The following is a 23459-nucleotide window of genomic DNA, read 5'->3' as shown; positions in this document are numbered from 1 at the left end:
TCGGGGTTTAGGAGACCGGGTGCCCACGGCTAATAAAGATGACTCCACCTACAGCGTCCGAAAGCCGCTTCCCTTCCCCTCCCCCGCTGCCCTGTCCCGCAGCCCCCTCCTCTCCTCGGGCACCCCAGGCCCTCCCTGCGGCAGGCCTGCTAAGGGCCCTTGAGTGGCCCTCGCTACCCACACTGTCGTCGCCCCCCGCACCGTCCCTGGGAGCCGGCTCCTCCCTGGCCTCCTTCACGGCCCTGTCCAGGCAGAGCCACCTTGGCCCCAGCACCCCGCACCCCAGCTGTCACCCTCTCCTCCTCCTCGCTATCTGATTTGTATTTTCTCTTCTCTCTTTTTCTGGGTGATCCTGGGAACTGAACCCAGGCCTTTCACACTAAGCTGCATCATTGGCCCTTTTTATTCTTTTATTTTTATTTTATTTTATTTTATTTTTTTGAGACAGGGTCTCCGTATATAGTCCAGGCTGGCCTTGAATTTACAGCAATCCTCCTGCCTCAACCTCCAGAGTGCTGGGATTATGGGCATGGGCCACCGTGCATGACATCCTTTTTTATTTTTTATTCTGTGACAAGGTTTCTCTAAGTCACTAAACTGTCCTGGCTGAGTTCAGGTACACAATACTCCTGCCTCAGCCTCCCAGAGTACAGGGAGGCTGCACTCCCAGGAGCCCAGCTGCCCTGACCCTTGTGTGAAGGGGCGGAGTGTGGTCCTCTGCCTTCTGCACCTGGGACGTCACTGGGCTGTGGCCAGTGCCAGGTGACAGAGGACTTTTGACTTAAGAAAAGGGTGGAAGTTGGTGGCCCAAGTTGTGCCTCAGGGCTGAGCTGCATGGGAGATGGGAGGAGGCATTTGGGCCCAGGATAGGGCTGGAGGTGACCAGTCGCAGCACTGCAGCAGTGGCGTTTAAGACCATGACAGTTGGGTCACAGGAATTATCCATATGGCTGGTGCAATTTTCTCTTGCCCACAGGCTCCTGCCTCCTCTCCAATACAAGGACCCTAAAGGTCACAGCACAGGAATGGACCCCTATTTCAGAAGAGTTGAGGCCAGGCACAGGAAAGTGACATGCCCAAGGTCACACAGCTGGCGAGGGCTCCTCACTCTGCCCTGGGACCTCGGGTAAGGTGCAGGTGAGCAGGGTGGGGGGCTCCCCAGAGGGAGCAAGTCCTGGCACTGAGCAGGAGCCCGAGGTAGGGTAAACCCCGCCTGAAGTCACGTCTCCCCAGGAGTGACATCACGGGCCAGCCAGACTGCTCTGGGGCTGCACAGCTGGAGGACAGGGCGAGCTGAGGCAGGACCCGGTGAGTGTCTGGAAGCAGGAAAGGGCGAGGGGAGGAACAGGGCTAGAAATGCATCAGTTTCCCCAGCCCAAATGCAGTCTACAACCAAAGACCTGGGTGTCTTAGAAACCAGACTAAGAGGCCAGAGGTTGGGACGGTGCCTGACTTGACAGATGGGGAAACTGAGGCCAGGAGGGGGCGGTGGCTCTGTGGAGGTGACTCAGCAAATGACAGATTTGGGAGCAAAACCAGCCCATCCTCCAGAACCAGACTCTGCCCTCTGGCCAGGTTCCTGGGACGTCTTGGGGTCTCTTGTACCCCACTCAGCTGGGTGGCAGCTAGTGAGCACAAAGGCTAGCGGACAGCAGGGACTGCGCCCCAGGGGGACCCAGGACTTGGAGTGAGAGGACCAGGAACGCCACTCAGAGCCCTCCTCCCCACCCGGCCGCAGCCTTATCTCCTTCAGCTGCTACTGAATTTCCAGGAATTTTACAAGCCGGCTGCTATACCCAGTCATTATTAAAGTATTTAAATTCGCAGAAACCCGTCCTACTCATCGCCTCCTCACTCCTTCACCAGGCTGCGCTGGAATCTGCACTCCACTCCTGGGTTACCCGGGAGACCGATGGGCTCCTGTGCTCCCCGCCAGGGACTTCACCTGGGAACAGCAGGGACATTACAGCCTGGACCTCAGCAAACACTGCTGCGGACCTGGACCCTCCTGGGAGTCCAGCTCTGACCCGAGGAGAGGGAGCTGCTACTCCCGGGCCCACTGCGCCCCTTCCTGGACCTCCCTGCCTCCCCACAGCCCTGCAGAATCTTTGGCCTCTCCCTTCTCAAAGCCTCTTGTCATCCATGCCTGTCCCTATCTCTCGTCTCCTCTGAGAGACGCTCCCGATCCCATTGCTGCAGAAGGGGCCCCAGATGTCTGTCTTTGACCAAGAATGTGACTCTCCCTGTCCCACCCTAGCTGTATTCCAGCAGCTAATGTAATACCTGGCACATAATAGGTGCTCAATAAATGCATGTCGAACCAGACATAGCAGCCATTATGGTTTGTGTCTGGATGTCCCCCCAAAGCCTCATGTCTTTGTGGGGCAGGCTAATCAGAGGCGGCTGAATCTGGAGTCTGTGACTGACTCAGGGTCCAATGCTGGACGGAGCGTGTGAGTGCTGCGCCTGCCCTAAGGTACGTAACAGAGGGGACGGGAAGAGGCTTATCCCTCCTCCCCCTTGTTGCTTTTGCTGTCTTCCACAGCCACGAACAACGGTTGCCCCTCTGGCATGTGCCACCCTGCCCTGCAGCCAGCCAATGGCAGACTGAAACCTCTACAGACTGTGAGCTAAATACATCTCTCTTCTCTTAACTCTGGGCATTGGATATTTTGTCTCAGCAATGAGAGAAAAGTAACTAAGATAGCACACATCTGTAATGTCAGAACTTTGGAAGCTAAGGCAGGAGGATTATTGTAAATTTAAGGCCAGCTTGGGCTAGAGAGAGACCCTGCCTCCAAAAAAAGCATGGAGTCTGTGAATGAACCCATAGAAGGGCACAGAAGAAGTCAAGCCAGTCACCTGAGCACAGGGAAAGGCTCTCCCCTCGCCCTCCACTCTGCCAGCCAGGTGTCCCCAGGCCATGGCTCCCTCCCCTCCACTCCCCACTTCCAGCCTGTGCTCTGGCTCATCCCACAGCACCCTTCCCACCCCCAGGGGCTTGCAGGGAGCAGGCAGGAGGAATTCCTGGCCCCAGCCAGAGGAGGTGCCCCAGCAGGCAGGAGGGAGCAGCAGCATGCGCCAGGGACCGCTCCGAATTCCAGCTCCCACGGCCCGCTGGGCAGCCGCCAAGTGGGGCTGGGAGAGGTGGGCACCCCATCACGGAAGCCAGGAAGGAACAGGGGAGCCTGGGCAGGTGGCAGAGGATGGCAGATGCCCAGATGGGGAGATTGAGGCCTTCAGGGGCCAAATCAGCCCCTGACTCATCCCAGATGGCCAGGGATGCTTTGGGAGCAAGACCAGGGATGAAGCGGGTGTCAGTCTGCAACCGGAGACCAACAGCCAGGAGGCAGAGTGTGCCCTGGGCTGTCCCTGGCCCCTGAGTCTGAACCCTGCCCCCGCCCCGGGCTGGTCCGCTCAGCCCTGTGTGCTCACAGGCAATGGAAGGGGTCATCAGGAGGGCAGAACCAGTGGCCCCCTGGAGCCCCCTCTATCCTTGTCCCCTCCCCTTCCTGGGTCACAGCCAGGTGTGATAGGCTCAGGCAGCGGCCCCTGCCCAGCTGTTGGCACAGAGCTGCTGCCAACGCCCACACCAGTGCACCTGGCCTTCACACACACCCCCACCCGCACTGCCCCTCCCCGGCCCCCCGCACCTCCATGCTCCCAACCCACAGCGTGGCAGTGTCACAAACGCAGACAACCAGGACCAACTTCTGAAACAAAGCACTTTTTTGTTGGGGGGTGGGGAGTGAGACAGGGTCTTGCCATGTACCTCAGACTGGCCTTGAATTCACTGTGTAGCCCAGGTTGGCCTCAACCTTACTGCGGTCCCCTGCCTCTGCCTCCCTGGTGCTGGGATCACAGCTGTGTGCCACCATGCCCACCTACCACCCCTAACTAGAAAAACTCTAAAACCACACATTCTGACCATCAGAAAAATCCCAGGACCAGGGAGTATTGTCTGCCCCAGGCCCAAGAATGGTTAGAACCAGATAATTTCAGGGACACAGCATCTTCCAGAAACCAGGAGCTTGGATGGGGGAAGCCTGAGGGGCTCTTAGAACCCCAGTTCCTGGGTAACAACCCATCGTTCCAGGGGATGGGACACTCCCCAGACCAGGCCAAGCACGTCCAGGAGCGCTGTTGAACAAGGCCCCCAGGAGGATCTGGAGGGGAGAGAGGCGCTTCGAGCACAACCAGAGATGTGCAGGGCCTCTCCTCCCACCCAGGAGGCCCCTGCACCGCGGAGAGAAGCCAAGAGAAAGAATGCGGATGCCAAGGCTCGGCTGGGCGCGGAGGGTGTGTGGTCACCGGGGGTGGCGGGATCTCTCCCCTCCCGTGGGGCATCGGGAGCTTGGAATTTTCTCCTGGCAGGAAGGGCCCACCCTCCTTGGACTGGAGAACAATCCTTGGCATCTGGCCCCTGAGGCGTGCATGGCCTTTGACAATCAACCATTATGAGCTCTCTGCCCTACCTCCAGCCTGGTGCAGAGGGGAAACTGAGGCAGCTGGGTCTTGGCCCATCTGAGTTGGGCCCTGGTGAATCTCATTTGTCCCCATCCCTGACGGCAGAATGGCAGGGCAGAGAGACAAAGGCAGAGCCAGCCAGGTCGGGCAGGGAGGGGGACCGAGACCACAGAGGCAGTGGTTTCCCCAAAATCAGCCCACACTGATACTCTTTTGTTCTGTTTTTTGAGACAGGATCTTGCTGTGTAGCTCAGACTAGCCTTGAACTTGTGATCCTACTGTCTCAGCCTCCTGTTCCTGTGGCCTCACTGTGGCTCATGCCAGAGTCCCCCTCTAGGAAGCCCTCTGGGTCTTTCCCAAGCCCCCACAGCAGCACCTCTCACCGGTTCCTGTGACACTGTCTCCTTCCTGTCTGTGCTCTGTCTGACACCACTGTCTCCCCATCTGCTTGGACCCAGAAGCCGAGGGCAGTAGCCTCTGGGCCTCTGTTGAAACCTCTTGTGGCTCCCCACTGCCCGAAGCAAAGTCCAAACAGCCTGGGACTCGAGCCTATCCTGCCTGGCATGGCCCCCTCTGCCCTGCAGCACTTTCCCTCCACACCTCTGCTGGACTGGTCACCTCATGCCTGAGTGTTTAGGGGACAACTTCCTAGGAGCCCTCACTCCAGCACTGGGGCATCCTGCGTTGGTTCATCACATCTGAGCAATAATAGGAAGTGGAACTAATCTTCTCCCCATTTTTTAGATTGGGAGACTGAGGCATGGTGTGGTTGACTCACTTCCTCCACAGCATGCAGTAAGGCACAGAGCTGGGATGGGGATCCTGGAGGCCCAGTCCAGAGTCCCTTCAGGGCCCACACCTGGGGAGGGGATGGACAGGGAACTGGGGGTGGCTGGGCAGGGGGCCCCTAGCTCAACCTCCAAGGCCCTGAGATGTGCCCTGTCCCAGAAGCTACCCCACCCCCACCGCCACTGCCAGTCATGTGCAGACCACACTGCCACACACAGCCTCTCGGGGACACAGACACTGCCTTCGCCCAGCCCGGCCGCAGGAAGCCCTCCACTGCCCGAGCCTCTTTCACTTCTGCTTTTCCTAAATCTGTACTGAGGAATCCGCTGCTGCCTGGAGGTTCTTGTCTCTCTCACGCACTCCAGACCACATCCCGCCTGCCCCCTACTTCTCTGGAAGCCTGGGCAACAGTGACCAATTGAAAGCTCCCTGTCCTTACCAGCCTGACCAGCAGCTGCTACAGCAAGGGACACAGGCCAGGAGGGACGGGGTGTGGGCAGCAGAAGACAAGGCGGCTGTGAGTGTTTTTAGGGGGCTAACGGGCCAGGAAGAGGGACTGCCAATGCAAAGGTCCTGAGGCAGGAACAGTTTGCCCGCTTAGAGCAGCAGAAAGGAGGCCAGTGAGACCATGAGCGAGGGCAGGAGGTAAGATCAGGCAGCAGCAGGGTCAGGGCCGCTGTGGGGACTTGGGCTGAGAGCAGAGGAAGGACCCACCTGAATAGGGTCTTCTAATTGTTTCTGTTTTGTTTTTTGAGACAGGATCTCACTATGTACCCCAGGCTGGCCCTCAAACTTGCAGTGATCCTCCTGCCTCAGCCTACTGAGCAACTCAGATTACAGACATGCACCACTGCTCCCGGCTTAACACTTGCATGTTTTAAATGAGCCAAAATATTTCACATGTACGGAAAAGAAATGAGAAAGTAGCCCTAACTTGGGCATTTTCCTGGGACTTGCTCTTTTGCAGTGACACAGGGAGGCCCCTCCTGCAGCTCTAGCTCTAGCTCTTCACAGCACGCCAAGGCTCCCCGGCCCCGGGGAAACATACTTTTTAAAAATCACAGCTCTGGGGGGCTGGGGATTTAGCTCAGCAGCATAAGCGCCTGCCTTGCAAGCAGGCAGTCGTGAGTTCGATCCCTGGTACCGATAAAAACGAAAAAGACAAAAAAAAAAAAAAAAAATCACAGCTCTGGTTAATTAACTTGGCTTGTCCTCAGGAATAAGGAAACTTTGAAACATTAGCCAGGCATGGCACACCTGTCATCCCTGCACACGGGAGGCTGAAGCAGGAAGATCACGAGTTCAAGGCCAGCCTGGGCTGCATAGCAAGACTCTCTAAAAAATAAGAAAAAGCCAGAATGTCCATTTCCCAGTGAAGAAAAAATCCCAGCTATCCCAGTTCAAAGTGAGAGCTCTTGTACTTTCAAAATCAGCTCCGGCGGTTTTATTTTGTGACACTGAGGCTGCACCAGACACGGCTGTGGGCCGGGCTGACCCTTGGACTCATTTGCTGCCACTGGCTTCTCAGATAAAATCAAGGGCTCAGGAGCAAGGGGCCAAGCAGAACTATCTGCCAGCTGCGTATCTGGTGGGGCGATGTCCTCACCCCAGAGGGCAGTCCCGATGCCCGCCAAGCCCTTAGCGGCCCCAAAGGGGTCATACAGTGAGCGGTGAGTCCCTGCCTGGACCTGCACTGGGCACGTGATGCTCGCCAGGCTGAGCACCCCAGTCCAAACCCTGAACCCCAACTGCCCCAAATCCAAAGCTTTTTGAAAGCTACTACTTTGGGTTAAGAGTGCTCAGTGGTAAAGCCTATGCAAGATATTCCAAAATCTGAAATTCTCTAAACTCTGAAGCCACCCAGAAGTGTGGGACCAGAGTCCCAAGGGATACTCCGACTTTCGCTTGGATGAGGTCTGGCGACACAGAGCTGTAATCCCAGCACTTGGGAGGCTGATGAGCAGGGATCACTGTGGGTTCAAGGCCAGCTGGGCTACAGAGCAAATTCAAGGCCAGGTGATATTACACAACCAACACTGTCTCAGACACAAAGTAAACCAAGTGTGGTGGCGAATGCCTATAATCCCAGCACTAGGGAGGCTGAAGCAGAAGAATTGCCCTGAGTTGGCATCCGGCCTGGGTTCCATAAGCAAATTCAAGGCCAGCCTACAGTACATAGCAAGATTGTCTCACACCCAAAAATGCTGGGCATGATGGTGCAGACCTATAATCATAGCACCCGGAAGCTGAGGCAGAAGGATCACTGAGTTCAAAGCCAGTTCAGTCTACATAGTGAATTTAAAGCTAGCTTGAACTACATAGGAAGAACTTGTCTCAAAAAAAAAAATATTAATAGCCAGGGATTTAGCTCAGTGGCATAAGCACCTGCCTGGCATGCACAAGGTTGTGAGTTCAATCTCCAGAACCAGGGAAAAAAAAAGTATTAAAAAATAATAAATATAAATTCATTTAATTTTCACTGTAGCCTAGGTTTGATCCCCAGCACTGCAAACATGGTAACAATAATGAATGAACTTTTGCTACACCCCCGAGAGTGATAGATTGGGGTGAGCCTGTGAGAAGCCCTGACTTCCTGGCACACACTGGGTGCCTCATAAATTCTGTCGGTGTGGGAATGCAGGTGCTGCGTGGAACCACAGAACTGTTCATATCCATAAAGCACTTAGAGGGGGGCTTTAGGCTTCCTGTCTGCCCCTCCACAGCCTCAGACCACCCTTCCCCCAGCCCTGAACCCAGGACGCTGACCTCTAGGGACATCAGCCTGGCTGCTGACCCCTTCTGGTCAGGGTGGCCAGCAGTGCGCTGAAGTCTTCTCACCCAGTGCTGGAAGTTCCTGATCTGCGGTGATGCTTCCAGATGATGACATCCATCTATGAACGGCCTGTGGGACCCCATGGACATGGGGGTCCCCATCATGGACATGGTCACAGGGGCTGGGCCAGGATGGGGTCGTGCCCATGTCCGGAGGTGTCCATGGGGACTGGCGCCTTCCTGGGAGCTGTGGGGTGGTGGTGGTAATGTCCTTTTTCCTGTGGCGGGGTCTCCAGCACATCCTGCCTGGCCCATGGCTGGGGAGAAACTTCAGCCATCCTGGCTGTCATTGTCACTATTTGTGACCACCTCCCCGTCTCTTCTCCTGTGCTGAGTGATGACTCAGGAGTGGCGGGCAGACATGCCGGAGGAGACCACCAGTGCCAGGTGGTGGCCAGTGAGGATGGGGAGCCGGGTCAGTGGCCCCCACACCACTGGCTGAGCAGAGGGCAGGGAGGGCCCTCTCTCCTGTCTGGTGGTGTCAGCCACTGCCCCAGGAGGGTGGGGCTGCTGTGGTACCTGGGGCACCAGTCCCTGCCACTGGCATCAGGAAGCTAACAGGTCACAGCTGGAGCTGAGCTGGGCAGGAGTAAGGGGATCAGTCTTGGGCCACAGGGGCTGCCGGGAAGCACGGCCTCTCATTCATCACCAGCCTTGGTGGCACTGCCCGGTGAGGGTAGAGTGGGACAGCAGGTAAGCACTTTGTTCCAGAGTCCGAATCCCTGCTTTGCTGCTCTTGGCCGTCTGTACCTGTTCCCTCCTTGCAGGCTGGAGCATCATCCTTGGGGCCTGGCTGGGGCGTTTTCAGCATGTGAACTGAGAGAGGCCTCGGACCCAAACAGCCTCATTTTCTGGGAATGGAATGGTGGCTACAGCGACTAAGAACTCAGGGCACACGATGAGCACTCTCCTCCCTTGAGGCAGTGTGCTTTCTCCATTTTCCATGCCCCTGCTAGGCCTCACCAGTCCTGGATAGGGACACCTGGGCCCAGACCTGTGTGCCCCGAGCACATTACCTGTCCCCAGCCTCAGGTTCTCTTCTGCAACTATATAGCCCAGACTGGCCTTGACAGTACGGATTATAGATGTGCCTGTTTCTCATCTATAAAATGGGGTGATGGTGGGACCCATCTCCAGCAGTGCCCTGGAAACCTCAATTTTGCGTAGGGTACTCAGTGCCTGACAGGGATCAAGGCAGTCACAATCCTGACCACCTGCAGCTGGCACCACCGAGTAAGAACCTGGTTCTCATGGGAGGGAAGGGGAGGGTGGGTGCTGGAAGGTTCTGGATTCTTCCTCCGTCCCACATTTTGGGACTCAGCCCATCACTTTCTGGACTCCCAGGGGCTTGATCCAGTCCCTTCTCCCTCTGTGGTACAGCCTGGGCTCCTGGGCCTGGCCAAAGGGAAGGAGCCACTTGAGCAGAGGCTGAACCAAAAGTGGCCAGCCCAGACATCAGGACACGGTGCAGAGAAACTCGGGAAGCTTCAGGCAAGCAGCGGCCTGCAGCAAACCACTGGAGGGGTGCTGGGGCCCTAGGGAAGGGACAGAGGGCAGGGCCTCAGGACCCCTTGAGCTGGCAGACAGCCGGCCTGGCCTGCCGCCTGCACTGGGCCATTTCCAGGTGAGCACCAGGACACTAGCTCCCTCGCACCTTTTAAGGTAATGGCAGCTCCCGTGCTGCCGCGACCCTGTCCCCACTTGCTCAAATTCCCAGCAGGTATTTTCTTTTTAGGATTGGAATGAGGTTCTATGTTGTCACCTGAAGACTTACTTCCCTGAGGCCCACCTGGGGTTTCTTGCAAAGCTGGTGTCACGGAAAGTGCACACATGCACTGGGTAGTGTGGCAAGTGACAGTGACCAGCATCGCATCCCCTGCCAGGACCCCATAGATCCCCCGGGGTTGCAGGGTTCTATTTACTTTCCCAGAATAGCTACCAGTTTTAGTGCTGCCAAGTCAGGGGCTCTGCAGTCATAAAACCCCTGGAGCCTTACCTGGCCCCAGGGCCTTTGCAGACAGGCCTTCACGCAGTGACCTATTTACTCCTAAAGCCATCTTCTCTTCAACTGGGACCTCAAGGTTGAGATGTTCACTGGTGCCATGGTGGCAGCTTTAACTGACCCCTCTGTAACCCAGTCCCCACACGGGTCTTCAGAGCAGGCAAGCCTGAGAAGGGATGGATGGCCATGAGTCTTGGGGCACTAGGCTGGTGCTGCACCCAGCCTGGGGAGACCGCCCTGGGCCTGGACTCTGGCACCCATATCCTCCTTGTCCAGGCCACCAGCTCGGTAGCACTCTGGGTAAAGCATTTCTTCCTCAGTTATGGGTGGACAGCAGGGTTCCAGGACCATCCTAAAGATGGGAGGCCACAGGCTGAGGGTCAAGGGTTTGAACAGGGCTCCCTAATTCAGGACTGGGTCTGGAGGCACAGCCCAGGCCCGGCTCCCTGCAAGGGTGACATGGGCTAGGGAAGGGGCAGTCTGGCTGAATGCTGCACTTTCACCCCCTGGTGGCCACAGCCTTCAAGTGCAGTAATCAGGACATAGGGCAATGGTCTCCCCAAAACAAATACACATGGAGCCCAGCCGGGTGGCAGCAGCCTGGGCTGCAGTGACACTGTCTCAAAGTACACACATGGAGCCTGGCAAGGCCCAGACCTGCCCTCCTCACCTACTCAAGACACCTGTCCCTCGGACACTCCAGGACCTCAGGCACTCATGTGTGAAGGTTCACTCCACAGGCAGATGTCTTGCCACCAGTACACTAACCTTAAGTACCCAGGTGACAAGGAGAGCTGCCCTGTGGCGCTGAGAAAGGCAATCAGGGGTTGCAGTCACAAGGGACCAATTATGTCCTCTACATGCAGAGGTCATTTCTGTTGTGTGAGCTCCTGAGTGATAACATGGGCTACCCCACCCCAGCCATGAAGGCCTGGACAGGTGACCCAGCTGTGCCTGGAAGACAGAGCCTACCAGGGCTTTTCTCAAGGCAAACCAGCTCATTTCCAGCGAGTCACTCCCTTGCCCAGGGCCTGAGCCGGCAGCTGGGCTAAAAAACCTTAAAGTCAGGGGCTGGGGATTTAGCTCAGTGGCATAAGCACCTGCCTTGCAAGCAGGCAGTCGTGAGTTCACTCCCCGGTACAGAGGAAAAAAAAGAAAAAACAAAACAAAACAACAACAAAAAACCTTAAAGTCACATGGGAACTGGCTTGGGGGGATCAATAACCTCTGTGCACACCAGGCAGCTCTAGGGCCAGCTGTGTCCACATGCGTCAGTGCCACAAAGGCACGAAGAACGCCAAATCCCACTCCACAGCCCCAGGGCTGTCTCCCAAACTGTGTAGAGCAAACTGTCCGTGTCTGTCTCGCCCTGGTGATATGCACACAGGGATGTCCTGGCATCCACACTGGCCACCCCACCTGGGTCTATCTCTCAGCACAGCTCCATCCCAGCCCTCACAGAACACACAGGAGTCATTGGAAACAACATTGTTCATTGAGAGCCCACCAGGTGCCCAGGGTGCTCCTGCTAAGCGCCTTCTTCCTTGGCAATGCGGTCTTTCTTGAGTGGTCCCTGCAGAAACATGGGTGGAAAAGGTTAGAAGTCGGGAAGAACAGCAGCGGGGTTGAATACCCACAGCCAGGGGACCAGTCTCTGCTGGCACAGCAGCAGGTGGGGACACTCACCATGAACGCCTTCTTCTCCTCCATGGTCTGGAAGCGGCCGTGGCCGAACTTGGAGGTGGTGTCGATGAATTTGAGGTCAATCTTTTCCAGAGCCCGCCGTTTGGTCTGCACCAGCAAGGACTGCGGGCCGAGGAGGGCGGTCAGCTGTGGCTCCCAGGGCAGCTGCTCCAACCCCATCACAGGACACAGCCCAGCTCTGCCCACCCTGTCCCACAGGCTAATGAGCAGAATTAAGCAGTGGAGGCTGCACAAGCCAGACAGTGCACTTCCTCAGCCTGAACTCCAAAGCCTGTGTCAGCTGGGGACGTCACCCTAGCCCCTTCCAGCCTACTCGGCCCTGGGAGCCTCCACGGCAGGCGGCTGAGAGCCACTCACCTTGCGGAGGGTGAGTACCCGCTTCTTGGTTCCCACCACACAGCCTTTCAGCATGACAAAGTCGTTGGTCACTTCACCGTAGTGGACAAAGCCACCCTGCAGGAAAAAGCAAGGCCATGAGTCAGCACAGAAGAATGGAGACAACACCCAGATGCAGACTGTCTCCAGTGGACAGGACAACAGGGCTGTTCTCAGAAGGAAGGCAACAGGGAATGGTTCCTCAGTCTGACTCGGGCGCTGTGCCCAGCGCGCATTCCAAGGCCTCATCACGGAACAGCTGCCTGAGACCCTTCTGCAGGAGCTGGGTACTGCACAGGGACTGGTCTGCGACCACAGCCAGCCTGGCCAAAGCAGGACACACGCCTAGGACCCTCCACAGGCCCGGGATGCTCCCAGCACTCACCAGAGGGTTGATGCTCTTGTCAGACAGGTCGTAGTCAGTGGAGGCGTTGTTCTTGATCAGCTTGCCGTCCTTGATAAGGTAGCCCTGGCCAATCTTGTAGATCTGACAAGAAAAACCATGATCAGCATGGGGAAGGAAAGAGGAGGCCAGGCAGTCTAGAAGGTCCAAAGCAAGCACTACACCACTAGGAGCTAGGTGTGGTGGCACATGAAGCTGAGGCAGGAGAATCGAATTTGAGCCCAAAGGGGGCAACTTAGTGACCGAGCAAGACAGTCTCTCAAGGGGAGAAAAAAGGCCTAGAATGCAATGCAGGACCAATGCCTAGTACCACACAAACAGGACATAAATGCTGGGGCCTTTGTGTCCTAATACCACACAGCCGCCGCTACCCAAGTCACAGAACTGTTAAGGCCCTGGAAAACTTTCATTTAAACCACACCGGCTGCTCCTCGGTTCCTATTGTTAAATGCCTTCTTCCGTAATAAAGTTTGATTCCCCAGCACCCCAAAATTAAAGCACCTCCTATTGCACCAGCCTGACCATGTGTATGGACAGGAGCCCTGGACCTGTTCCCTGGAAATGCCTGGGGTGCTGGGCAGACGCTGTTGCTGACTAAGAGGCAGTGAAGGCAGGGCTGGCTCTCCAAACCTCTCACTGGTCTCTTTATTTCCAAGTCACAGCAAGGATGCATCTCTACATTTATCACACCCAGCGACCCAAACTGGCTGACAAAATGAGCAGTGTCAGGGACCAGACCCCACACCCACCCCAACACATCACTCCCCCTTCCCAGGAGGGCGCTCACCTTCTTGTTGATCTCCGTGCGGTGATGATAGCCCTTCTGCCCCGCACGGGCCACAGAGAAGGCCACACGGGCAGGGTGCCACGCTCCAATACAGGCAACCTTGCGTAGACCTCGGTGGGTCTTGCGGGGCAGCTTCTTGGTGTGCCAGCGACTGGTGACCCCTGGAGAGGACACATGTCATCACTATGCCATCAGAGGCCTGGTCCTTCTGGCTCTGCCTGTCCACATTACCCCACACCCTGGAGCACAGCCTGAGCTCAGGTTTGCTTTCTGCAGTGGGCTACCAGAGCCCCAGGGCACCGCAGGATGTCACCTTTGCAGGGCAGGGCTGTTCTCAGAAGGAAGGCAACAAGGAAAGGCTCCTCAGTCTGACTCGGGTGCTATGCCCAGCACACATCCCAGGACCTCATCACAGAACAGCCAGGCCCACCCTGCCCCAGACCCACAGCAAAGCTCACCTTTGTAGCCTTTGCCCTTGGTCACCCCGATGACATCGATCATCTCGTCCTGCCCGAACACCTGGCTCACAGGGATCTGCTGCTCCAGCTTCTCCCGGGCCCAGTCCAGCTTCTCAGCCACGGTGCCTCCGTTCACCTGGATCTCCATGAGGTGGGCCTTCTTCTGCCGCAGCGGAAGCAGGCGCATCTGGAAGACAGGAGCAGATGCAGCTTAGCTCAGCTTCGAAGGCTCCTCTGGGGGAGGAACTGACACTGGGTGAAGCAGTCAAGTATCAAAGACATCACAGTCACTCTGCACCTCTCTGAAGGACAGGGACCACCTTCATTTTTGCTCACAGGAAAAATTCCCCATCAAGGGGCTGGGGATATAGCTCAGCAGTGTAGCACCTGGCTGACAAGCACAAGGTCCAGAGTTAGACTGTGATACCCCCCCCCCGGTTCCCCTTTAAATTCTGGGGTTCGAACTTTTGGGGCCCTCAGCAAGGGCAATGCACCCACTACAGGATCTGTCCCTCAACACACAGCCAGTGAACCCCTGCAACCAGGGATGCGCAGCCAGGACAGGGACAGAAAAATAGCTCTTATCAAGTCTGACTCAAGTGACAGTGGCTGGCCAGCACGTGCCCACTGCAGACCGACTTTCAGGTGGTCAAGTTCCACTTTGTTAAGTAGGTTACAGCTGCCCTTTCAGAGAATCTGAGTACACAGCACACTCTGCTGGTGGAAAAGCTCATCCAGTGCAGGGCCCCAGGGCACAAGGCAGCTTCCAACCTCACAGTCAGGTTCCTAGCTGGTTCATCCATATAGGTGAGCCTTAGTTCCCAAAAGATTCTGGTTCCTGCACAGCAGAGGAGAACCCCACACAGCACTAGGCAGGACGCCAGGCCCTTACCTGGGTGTGGGCGATAATGCGGATGACCTGACAGTACTTCTTCATGCTGCTGAAGTCCTTGTCCAGCTGCTTCTTGCCCATGTCATCCTGCCATTTCTTGCAGTACTTGGTGAAGGCCTTCTTCTTAGATTTATGCCTTCAGGAGCAGAGCAGAGTTGGGAAAGGGGGCGGGTGCAGGCCTTCATCACCCCTCTGCGGGGGCAGCGGAAGGTACACTGGCACCACGTGGGGATGGGGCTCATTGCCGGCTTCTAAGGAGCCTTTTCCACCGGCAAGCGGAGCCTGGATGGAGCTCATCAGGCAAAGCTGAGCGGAGCTGAGCAGAGGGCCACAAGGTTAATATAAGCCACAAACATTCACAACACAATTCTCGCTCCATGATACCAGAGAAAGCTCCCTTTTCTATCTGGGGGGTGGGTGCAGTCTCACAGAAAAAGGGCTATCAACCCAAGGTCACGCACTCTTGCCATGAGCACAGTGGTGCAATCATCCCACACCTGCTGTCTCCATGCAGGACTTCCCAGCAACCCAGGGTGACTGGGTTCTCTGCTAACCAACACCCACTAGCTAGCCTGCACACATGACAAGTGTCTGCACACTGATGCTGGCTGCTCCAGGTTGCTAGCCTGTTTAGAGGGCAACTAAGCTGGGAAACGGAGCAGCTCCTCCCATCTAGAACTGAGCCCTCCTTGGGCACTCTCTGTTCTCCAGCCCCACCTACCAGTTCTTATAGAAGCGCCTTTTGCATTCATCACTAATATGCTCTGCAAAGACGGTCTTGAAACTCCGGAGGCCTCGGGGCGTTTCCACATAGCCCACAATGCCTACAACCACCATAGGTGGTGTTTCCACAATGGTCACGGCCTCTACAACTTCCTTCTTATTCACCTCTGCAGAGAAAGTAGTCAGACTTGAGCGAGCTGGCAAAAAATGCCCACAAGGAGTTCTGCAGAAAATAGTCAAATCTCCATTTAGGCCAGGCCAACAATTTGCTTCAACTCAGAGTTGACAGAAGTGGGGCCACCCTGGGGACTGCCCTCCTTGTGAATCTCCCATTCTGCGTGAGCCTGCACTTAAAACTCTCAACAGGCAGGGTGTCACACACAGTTCATTTCGGATCAGAACAGCATTAAGTGCCTAACTTGCTCAGTAGACAATGCTGTGTTCTGCTGAGGTTAACCTATCAGAAAGGCAGTTTCTATTGCAGCCTCAGCAACTCAAAGCACTTTATTTTTTTAAACACTATTGTGGCTGTCAGTACATTTACTCACAGCAGGTTCTAGGGCTCTACAGGCAGCCTTGGAGGGCCAATCTGCCCTAAAGCTTAACATTCCCATCCTCCTAAGGACAATGCAACGTGTACTTACTGGATCCTGGCCTATCAACTTCCCTCACAATGTGGGTCATGCCAGCCTTGTAGCCCAGAAAGGCTGTGAGGTGGATGGGCTTGGAAGGGTCATCCTTAGGGAAGCTCTTCACCTTCCCTCGATGCCTGCTGCTGCGCTTCCGAGGCAAGAAGCCCAAAGACCCATGCCTGGGAGCAGAGAACTTCCTGTGAGACTGGGGGAAAGAAAATAACCAAATTGAGCTCTGGCTTCTGTAGTTTTAGGTGTTCTCATCAATGTTGAATCCCGAAAAGCAGCCTGGCCTAACACCACACCTGAACACGAAACTGTTTTACAAGAAAATAAACCAGGTAATTTTCCCTAACACAAAACAGCACCAGATACTGGCAATAAACCACTTAACAAATGGCTTTATTTATGTGTGAATCTCGGAAGAATGACCCCGATGACAATCGGTGGCGGGTGTTATTTTCTACAGAACCCTGCAGTTCTAGCAACAGGCGCCTCTAGAACCCAGAGCCAAATCAGAACTTGACAATCAGCACACAGTCTCTGTCCGCCCGTCAATAAGTTCATCATTTGTGGTTTCTGGGAATTGCAGGGGGCTTACGATTTGCAACAAGGCATTTCAAAACACGGGGTCCACAATTCTAGCACAATCTCCCCTTTCCGCCTGCCCCGCCATCCTAAACATCCAGTAAGCCCACTGAAAGCCGCGTGACGAGGCGAATTCATGGGCCCTCATCACTAAATCCGGTGAGAAAGACAGTTTTATTAAATGTAAAGCCTCGAGGCCTGCTCCCACCCCGAGGCCTTTCTCTGGCCGACCTGTAGGCCGCAAACTAATCCACGCACCCTTCTCCGTAGACCTTGAGAGTTTCTAGAAAATAGCCCTAATCACTGACTCTGCTGTGTCCCCAGAACTTCTTAATCAAGGTTTTGGAGCAGGACAAACCGAGATGACGACGATAAACTACTGATTCCGCCATGGCGGTTCCAGGAACAAGAGCAAAAACGCCATACACCACATACCATCTCGTCGTCTCGTCCTGCCTGTAGAGGCCGAGCGCAGCGTGGTTCTCACTATATAAGGTTATGGATAGCCCCGCCCCTTCCGGCGTGCGAGCGCGCGCCCGCAACCAACGTCAGGTCAGAGGGCAGGTTCCGCGCGTCACTTCCGCGCACGCCGTCCTTTGCCCAAATTATTCCCAAATCGACGCCCTCTTTGCTGATAATGAGTTAGAGACCGTACGGTGGGTTGTCGGGTTCAAACTTAGTGAAAGCCGCGGGGATACTGCGTAAGGATTTGGAGTGCGATCAACGTACGGCGTTCGGCAGCGGTCAAATCTGATGAAATCAAATAGCTGCGTTGCGTCTCTTCGTGGGGATCGCAGTCGCCTTTTTGCTTGGACTCTTGCGGGCTTCGTTTCCACGGTTCTTTTACATATGGTGGTCCATTTTAGCCACTCACACACACACACACACACACACACATACCAAGCGTTGCTGCCATTTTGCAGCGCCATTGAAGATACTAGCGAGCTGTAGGGTGAAAAGACTCAAATCAGCTTGTTAACTCGATTTGGGCCACGCCTCTATCAAGCCTCATTTGGCCATTGCAGTGCCCAGCTGCAGTGCCCCGCGCTTCATTTTCAGGGTCTCCCAAATCTGTGTCATGACCTAGCCCAGCAAAACTTTGTAAGAATCAAGTATCATGTGCTTGCTTCCCTTGGCGCTTCTCTGTTTCCTAGGTATTAGGCACTGACTCCTGACCTGGCTGTGTCCTTCATTCCACCCTGTCATCGCCATTCTGGGCCTGGCCTTAGCTTCTATTTCTGTTTTTTTGGGTTTTTTTTAATGCTCTTCTTTAATCCTCACAGCATCCCAAGGGGCAGCATTGTTACGTCCTCAGCCTGTTACTGGAAATCTTTGGCACCCGACGTGCTTCAGAATTCAGCATCGTTTGTGCTTATGTAAAGTTAAAATGGAGCAACAGCACGCACATATTGTACATTACGTACCTTCTAATTAGGCACATTAATATTTTTGAATGGAAATACGAATCTATTGTTTGGCAGGTACTTGGACACTGGTAAATTTGAAGGGGAGGGGGCTGGGGTCTAAAATAGTATGTGTTGTATGTTAGGAAACATCTCAGTGTCTAATATAATCTTTTGTTAGGTCTCAAAAAGCTATCTCATAGAGCACAATGGCATTTTAAGATTACATATGTACATTCCTGATACCTGAACAGCTAGGTTCCAAACCAGGCATACAGCATTCCTGGCTCCTATAACCTGCAGCCCAATGAAATCAGGGAAGGAACTACTTTTTAAAAAAACTCTCCTTTGTTGGACTGGGACCTGGTTTGAATTAAGAACTTACCGTTCCAAAGTTTTTTCCATGATTAAAACTATTAATTCTGGGGCTGGGGATTTAGCTCAGCGGCATAAGCACCTGTCTTGCAAGCAGGCAGTCGTGAGTTCAATCCCTAGTACCGATAAAAATGATAAAGACCAAAAAAAAAAACAAAAAAAAAAAAAAAACAAACTATTAATTCTTCCATCTAAAAAAGACAGAAACAATTTGTAACCCGCAAATCGATTCTAAGTAAAATGTTGATAAGCATCATCATTATCCTAATTCCCTGAACCCCAGGATTAACGTGTGTGTGTTTGTGTGTGTGTGTGTTGTTATTGTTGTTTGCGGGGGTTTTGTTGTTTTTAGACAAAGTTCTCATATATAGTTCAGGCTGGCCTCAAACTCACTGTGATCCTCCTGCCTCAGTCTCCTGAGCGCTGGAACAAGCATGTACCACCACGCCCAGGTTTTGTGTATGTTTTTCCTTGAAGGTGTGACTGTATCTACTTTACAATAATTTCTTTTCTTTTTTTTTTTTTTTTTTTTTTTTTTTGTCTTTTTCTATCGGTACCAGGGATTGAACTCACGACTGCCTGCTTGCAAGGCAGGCGCTTATGCCGCTGAGCTAAATCCCCAGCCCCTACTTTACAATAATTTCTACCTGTACTTTTGCACAGCTATGTATGTCTTGACTAAATTCTTCCGCCAGGGACATCAAGACCTGGAACCAAGAAAGTGATTCCTTGGAGTTGGGGTTTAGTTCAGCGGCATAAGCACCTGCCTTGCAAGCAGGCAGTCCTGAGTTTGATCCCTGGTACCAATAAAAATGAAAGACCAAAAAAAAAAAAAAAAAAAACCAGGAACATGGGGCCAGCATATTATATAGCACTGCACACCTGTAATCCCAGTACTTGGGAGGCTGAGACAGAAGGATTGCCCTGAGTTCAAGGCCAGCCTGGGCTATACTGTGAACTCAAGGCTGAACTACAAAGTGAGACCCTATCTCAAAAAGCAAAAAATAAAGTGGATTAGGGGCTGGAGGTGTAGCTCAGTAGTAGAGCACTTGTCTAACATGCTGGCTCTTGCTGCCAAATAATTTAAGTATTTTTTTAAAAGAATGAAACAAAGGATTATGACCTGTATTACCCCTCTTTGCAGAGAAAACTAAGCTTGAGGCCAAGAGGTTAATATCTTGGCAGAAAGAATACAAAAAGTATACACCTAGTCTGGGAAGAAATGGGAAGACTTTATTTATCATGGTCATCCATGAATTCCGATTTTTTTTTTTTTTTTTGGTCTTTTTCATTTTTATCGGTACCAGGGATCAAACTCATGACCGCCTGCTTGTAAGGCAGGTGCTTATGCCACTGAGCTAAATCCCCAGCACCTTGGTTTTTTTTTTTTTGTTTTGTTTTAATCGGTACTCAGGATCAAACTTACGACCCCAGGCTTGCAAGGCAAGCGCTTATACCGCTGAACTAAATCTCCAGCCCCTCATCAATCCTGATTTTCAAAACAGAACTTATGGTATTAGAAGCAGTGGGAAAAGTGCAAGGTTTTGCTCAAATACCTGAAGGACAGAGCTGGCTATGGCCAGGTAAAGCCAGAAGTGTGGAACAGCAGGCCAAGCAAGATGGCCTTTGGGTCTCTAAACAGCTCTGTCCAATTGGAGGCTTCTGCACCTCTTCAACCTCTGCATAATTGAAAGCAGCCCAGTGTAGGCCGGGGAGCTTTGTAAGAGAAAGGGAGAAGTTGAGTGGTGATTTTGTTTTGAGACAGGACCTCCCCTTGTATAGTTGGTTGTTTTTTTTTTTTTTTTTGTCTTTTTCTTTTTTATCGGTACCGGGGATTGAACTCACGACCGCGTGCTTGCAAGGCAGGTCCTTATGCCGCTGAGCTAAATTCCCTAGCCCCTCCCCTTGTAGTTCAAACTGGCCTCAAACTCACCATGTAGCCCAGAGCAGCCTTGAACTCACTGCTAAGGCCTGAGGATCACAAATTCAAACCTAGCCTGGGCAATATAGTGATTTAGCAAGGCTCTGTCTCAAAAAATAAAATGGGACCGGGAATGTAGCTCAGTTTGAAGGTCCTGAGTTCCAACCCCAGTACTGGCCGAGGAAGGGAGGGAAGGAAACAGAGAAGAAGATAAATTTTTTAACTTTTAATCAGTACCGGGGATCGAACTCACGACCGCCTGCTTGTAATGCAGGTGCTTATGCCACTGAGCTAAATCCCCAGCCCCAAGGAGAAGTTAAATTTGACTCTCAATTGGGTGTGGTGGTGCATGCCTGTAATCCCAGCACTTGGGAGGCTGAGACAGGATTTCCTGGAAGTTCCAGGCCAGCCTGAGCTATGTAACGAATCCAGCCTGAACTGCACGGCGAAACCCTGTCTCATAAAATAAAAAAAGAAAGAAAAAGAAAAAAATTTTTTTACTCTCATCCTGACATAAAGTAAATATATGTCAAAGGTTATATTTAGCTCATTAATTAAGACAAAGAACTAGATGTTTCTCTGATGAGTGTAAACCTGGCCCTGCGCAGGAAGGAATGTGTTTGCATGTATGTAGATAGATTCCTCGCTGTGCTGTCTTTATCCTCAACGTACAGCGTTGTAAAGAACGCTGAGGACAGAGCAGAGCCTTTAATCCACACGCAGAACTCGGTAATCCTGGAGCTCTAGCCTGTCGCTGAAAGCAAAGCCAGTAATCTCTTTTCCTTATTCCAAAATCTGCCAACATTGTCACATTTTTTTTTCTTCAGTGTTGAGAGTTGAACCCAGGCCCTTTGCACTGAGCTACTTCTCCAGAACTTTCTGGGACTTTTGTTTGTTTGTTTTGCTGTTGTTCTTTTGTTTTTTACTTTAAGGTAGAGTCTCATTCAGTAACTCAGTTGCCCAGGCTGAGCTTGATTTTGTTTTGTTTTGTTTTTTGTCTTTTTGAGACAGGGTTTCACTGTGTATGTAGTTCAGGCTAGCCTTGAGCTCACTTTGTAGCACAGGATGGTCTCAAATTTGGAACAATCCTGCTGCTTCAGCCTCCTGAGTACTGAAATTACAGATGTGTGCCACCACACCCATCTAGGTTGCAATTCGTAATAATCCTGCCTCAGCCTCACAGAACGCTTCCATTTTCTCTATCCATCTTAGTCACATCATTTTCTTTCTTTCTTTCTTTCTTTCTTTCTTTTTTTTTGGGGGGGGGTACTGGGGATCAAACTCATGACCTTGCACTTGCTAGATTGGCGCTTATACCACTGAGTTGAACCACCAACTTTTTTTTTTTTTGTACCAGGGATCAAACTTACAATCTCATGCTTGCCAGGCAGGCACTTAGGCCACTGAGCTAAATCCCTGGCCAGTCACATCATTTTCTATTGTATTTCTTTTTTTTTGGTACTGGAACGCAAACTTAGGACCTTGCATTTACCAGGCAGGTGCTGTGTTGCTGAACTATTTCCCAGCCCTAGTCACATCATTTTAATTTTTTTTTTATTTTTTAAATTCTGTTTACTCTTGTGTCTGTTTGTCTGTTTGTTTTTGAGAGAATCTCACTATGTAGAGGTTTAACACTCACTAGTAACCCAGGCTGTTGGTGATTCTCCTGCCTCAGCCTCCTGGGTGCTAGGATTACAGATGTGCACTACCACACTTGGCTTCATTTTTTGCTTACTAATGTTGACTCATCAGTTTGCCTGTCTGTAGCTACTGAGTGATGTCAGGGAGCTCCATGCCCCTATGGTCAAGCAGTAGCTACTGCTCCGTGCCAGGCTCAGCTTTGGAACACAGAGTAACGGAGATCCAGGCCATGCCCTTCACTGGGCAGCTGTACCAGGCAAGGTTGTCAAGGGGACAGTGACCAGCAATGGCTCCTGGGTGCATGTGAGGAGACCTCCACCCCATGTGTGCAGCCGCTCTTGCATCACTGCCTGTGTGGGGTGGAGCTGGTGTCCTTCAGGGATGCTGAGAACTCAGCTGTGCTTCTTGCAGCAGAGTGTTGTCACGCCATGAGGTGACATGGGCATCTCAGTGCCATCACCTAGTGAAGGAAGCCGATCTGGAAATGGCCCCAGAAATAAGAATGGAGGTGACAGAGGTCCTGGGAGAAGGGCATTGTCACATTTTGATGTTACAAGATCCTGCGGCCAATCCCTAGAGACAACATACAGCCCAATGTCTGCTTTCCTCCATATACAGGAAATTTCTGAGTTAGCACTGGCAAACCAGCTGGGCCTGGTGGCACATGGCTGTAATCTCCACTCTCTGGAGAGGCCCAGGCAGGAGGATGGCAAATTTTGAGTACTCCTGGGCCACCTGAGCTCCTTAGTGAGACTCTGTCTCAAAATAAAAAACAAACTTTTTTTTTTTTTTTGGTCATGAAACAGAAGAGAATATAATGTAAAAATAACTTGGACACAATCCTAAGTATCAGATGGTGTCTCTAATAAAAGCAAACATATATAAAAGTCTTCTGTTACTGAGTCTGTTTCAAAAATGTTTTAGTACATAGGCTAATTTGTTTCATTTATAATACTACTTTCTCTTTGTTCATTGAAGAAAAAGTTTTATATGGTTATCAGTTAGCTTTTTGTAAGAAGACTTGTTTATCTACCACTTGGGCTCTGAGAAACATTTGGCCCTTACTGTGTACTAACTTGTTATTCTGTGCTTATTTTGTTATAAAAGTTTTATTTTTTTGTGGAAATAAGAGGAGGGCTTTTGTACATTTTCTTCATCAATACTTAATTGTATTATCTTAAAATAACAAAGTAAAAGGACAGACTTTCCACCAACATTCCCTTTATTTATTGTTTTGGTAGCAGGGATCAAACTCATGACCTTGCAGGGCAGGTGCTTAGGCTGCTGAGCTAAATCCTAGGCTCTTCCTTTTATTTGGTGCAGGTCTTGATAATCATCCATGGAAGACTAACCTCAGTCACAGGCACCAAACTCGAGGCACACACTGAACATGACCTCAATAGTGACACTGCTGAGGGACTTCCCAGCTCCCCTTGGGCTCCAGGCCGCAGGAATCTGAGGTCAGAT

General features: G+C 52.5%; 1 protein-coding gene and 4 non-coding genes across 5 annotated transcripts; all 5 read right to left on the bottom strand.

Annotated features, from left to right (window-relative positions):
- Positions 1 to 11563: 11563 nt before the first annotated feature.
- Positions 11564 to 17239, bottom strand: Rpl3 (ribosomal protein L3). Its single transcript, XM_003470506.5, has 10 exons — positions 17088 to 17239; positions 16077 to 16269; positions 15431 to 15599; positions 14710 to 14845; positions 13818 to 14004; positions 13360 to 13520; positions 12555 to 12656; positions 12152 to 12247; positions 11777 to 11896; positions 11564 to 11663 (listed from the first exon to the last, which is right to left on the bottom strand). Exons 1-10 carry the CDS (start codon positions 17088 to 17090, stop codon positions 11619 to 11621), a joined length of 1212 nt encoding a protein of 403 aa, XP_003470554.1. The 5' UTR covers positions 17091 to 17239; the 3' UTR covers positions 11564 to 11618.
- On the bottom strand, positions 12336 to 12429 carry LOC111757050 (small nucleolar RNA U83B). Its single transcript, XR_002791434.1, has one exon. It is a non-coding gene; the product is annotated as a small nucleolar RNA U83B (small nucleolar RNA).
- LOC111757051 (small nucleolar RNA U83B) lies at positions 13687 to 13780 on the bottom strand. Its single transcript, XR_002791435.1, has one exon. It is a non-coding gene; the product is annotated as a small nucleolar RNA U83B (small nucleolar RNA).
- LOC111757057 (small nucleolar RNA U82P) lies at positions 14846 to 14900 on the bottom strand. Its single transcript, XR_002791440.1, has one exon. It is a non-coding gene; the product is annotated as a small nucleolar RNA U82P (small nucleolar RNA).
- Positions 16576 to 16639, bottom strand: LOC111757036 (small nucleolar RNA SNORD43). Its single transcript, XR_002791423.1, has one exon. It is a non-coding gene; the product is annotated as a small nucleolar RNA SNORD43 (small nucleolar RNA).
- Positions 17240 to 23459: the final 6220 nt, after the last annotated feature.

This window comes from Cavia porcellus, unplaced genomic scaffold (assembly GCF_034190915.1).
Source record: "Cavia porcellus strain 051 isolate PalLab524CR breed Dunkin Hartley unplaced genomic scaffold, mCavPor4.1 scaffold_40, whole genome shotgun sequence".
NCBI classification, from domain to species: Eukaryota; Metazoa; Chordata; class Mammalia; order Rodentia; family Caviidae; genus Cavia; species Cavia porcellus.
The sequence above is the reverse complement of the archived record's forward strand: the minus strand, read 5'-3'. Positions and strand labels throughout refer to the sequence as shown.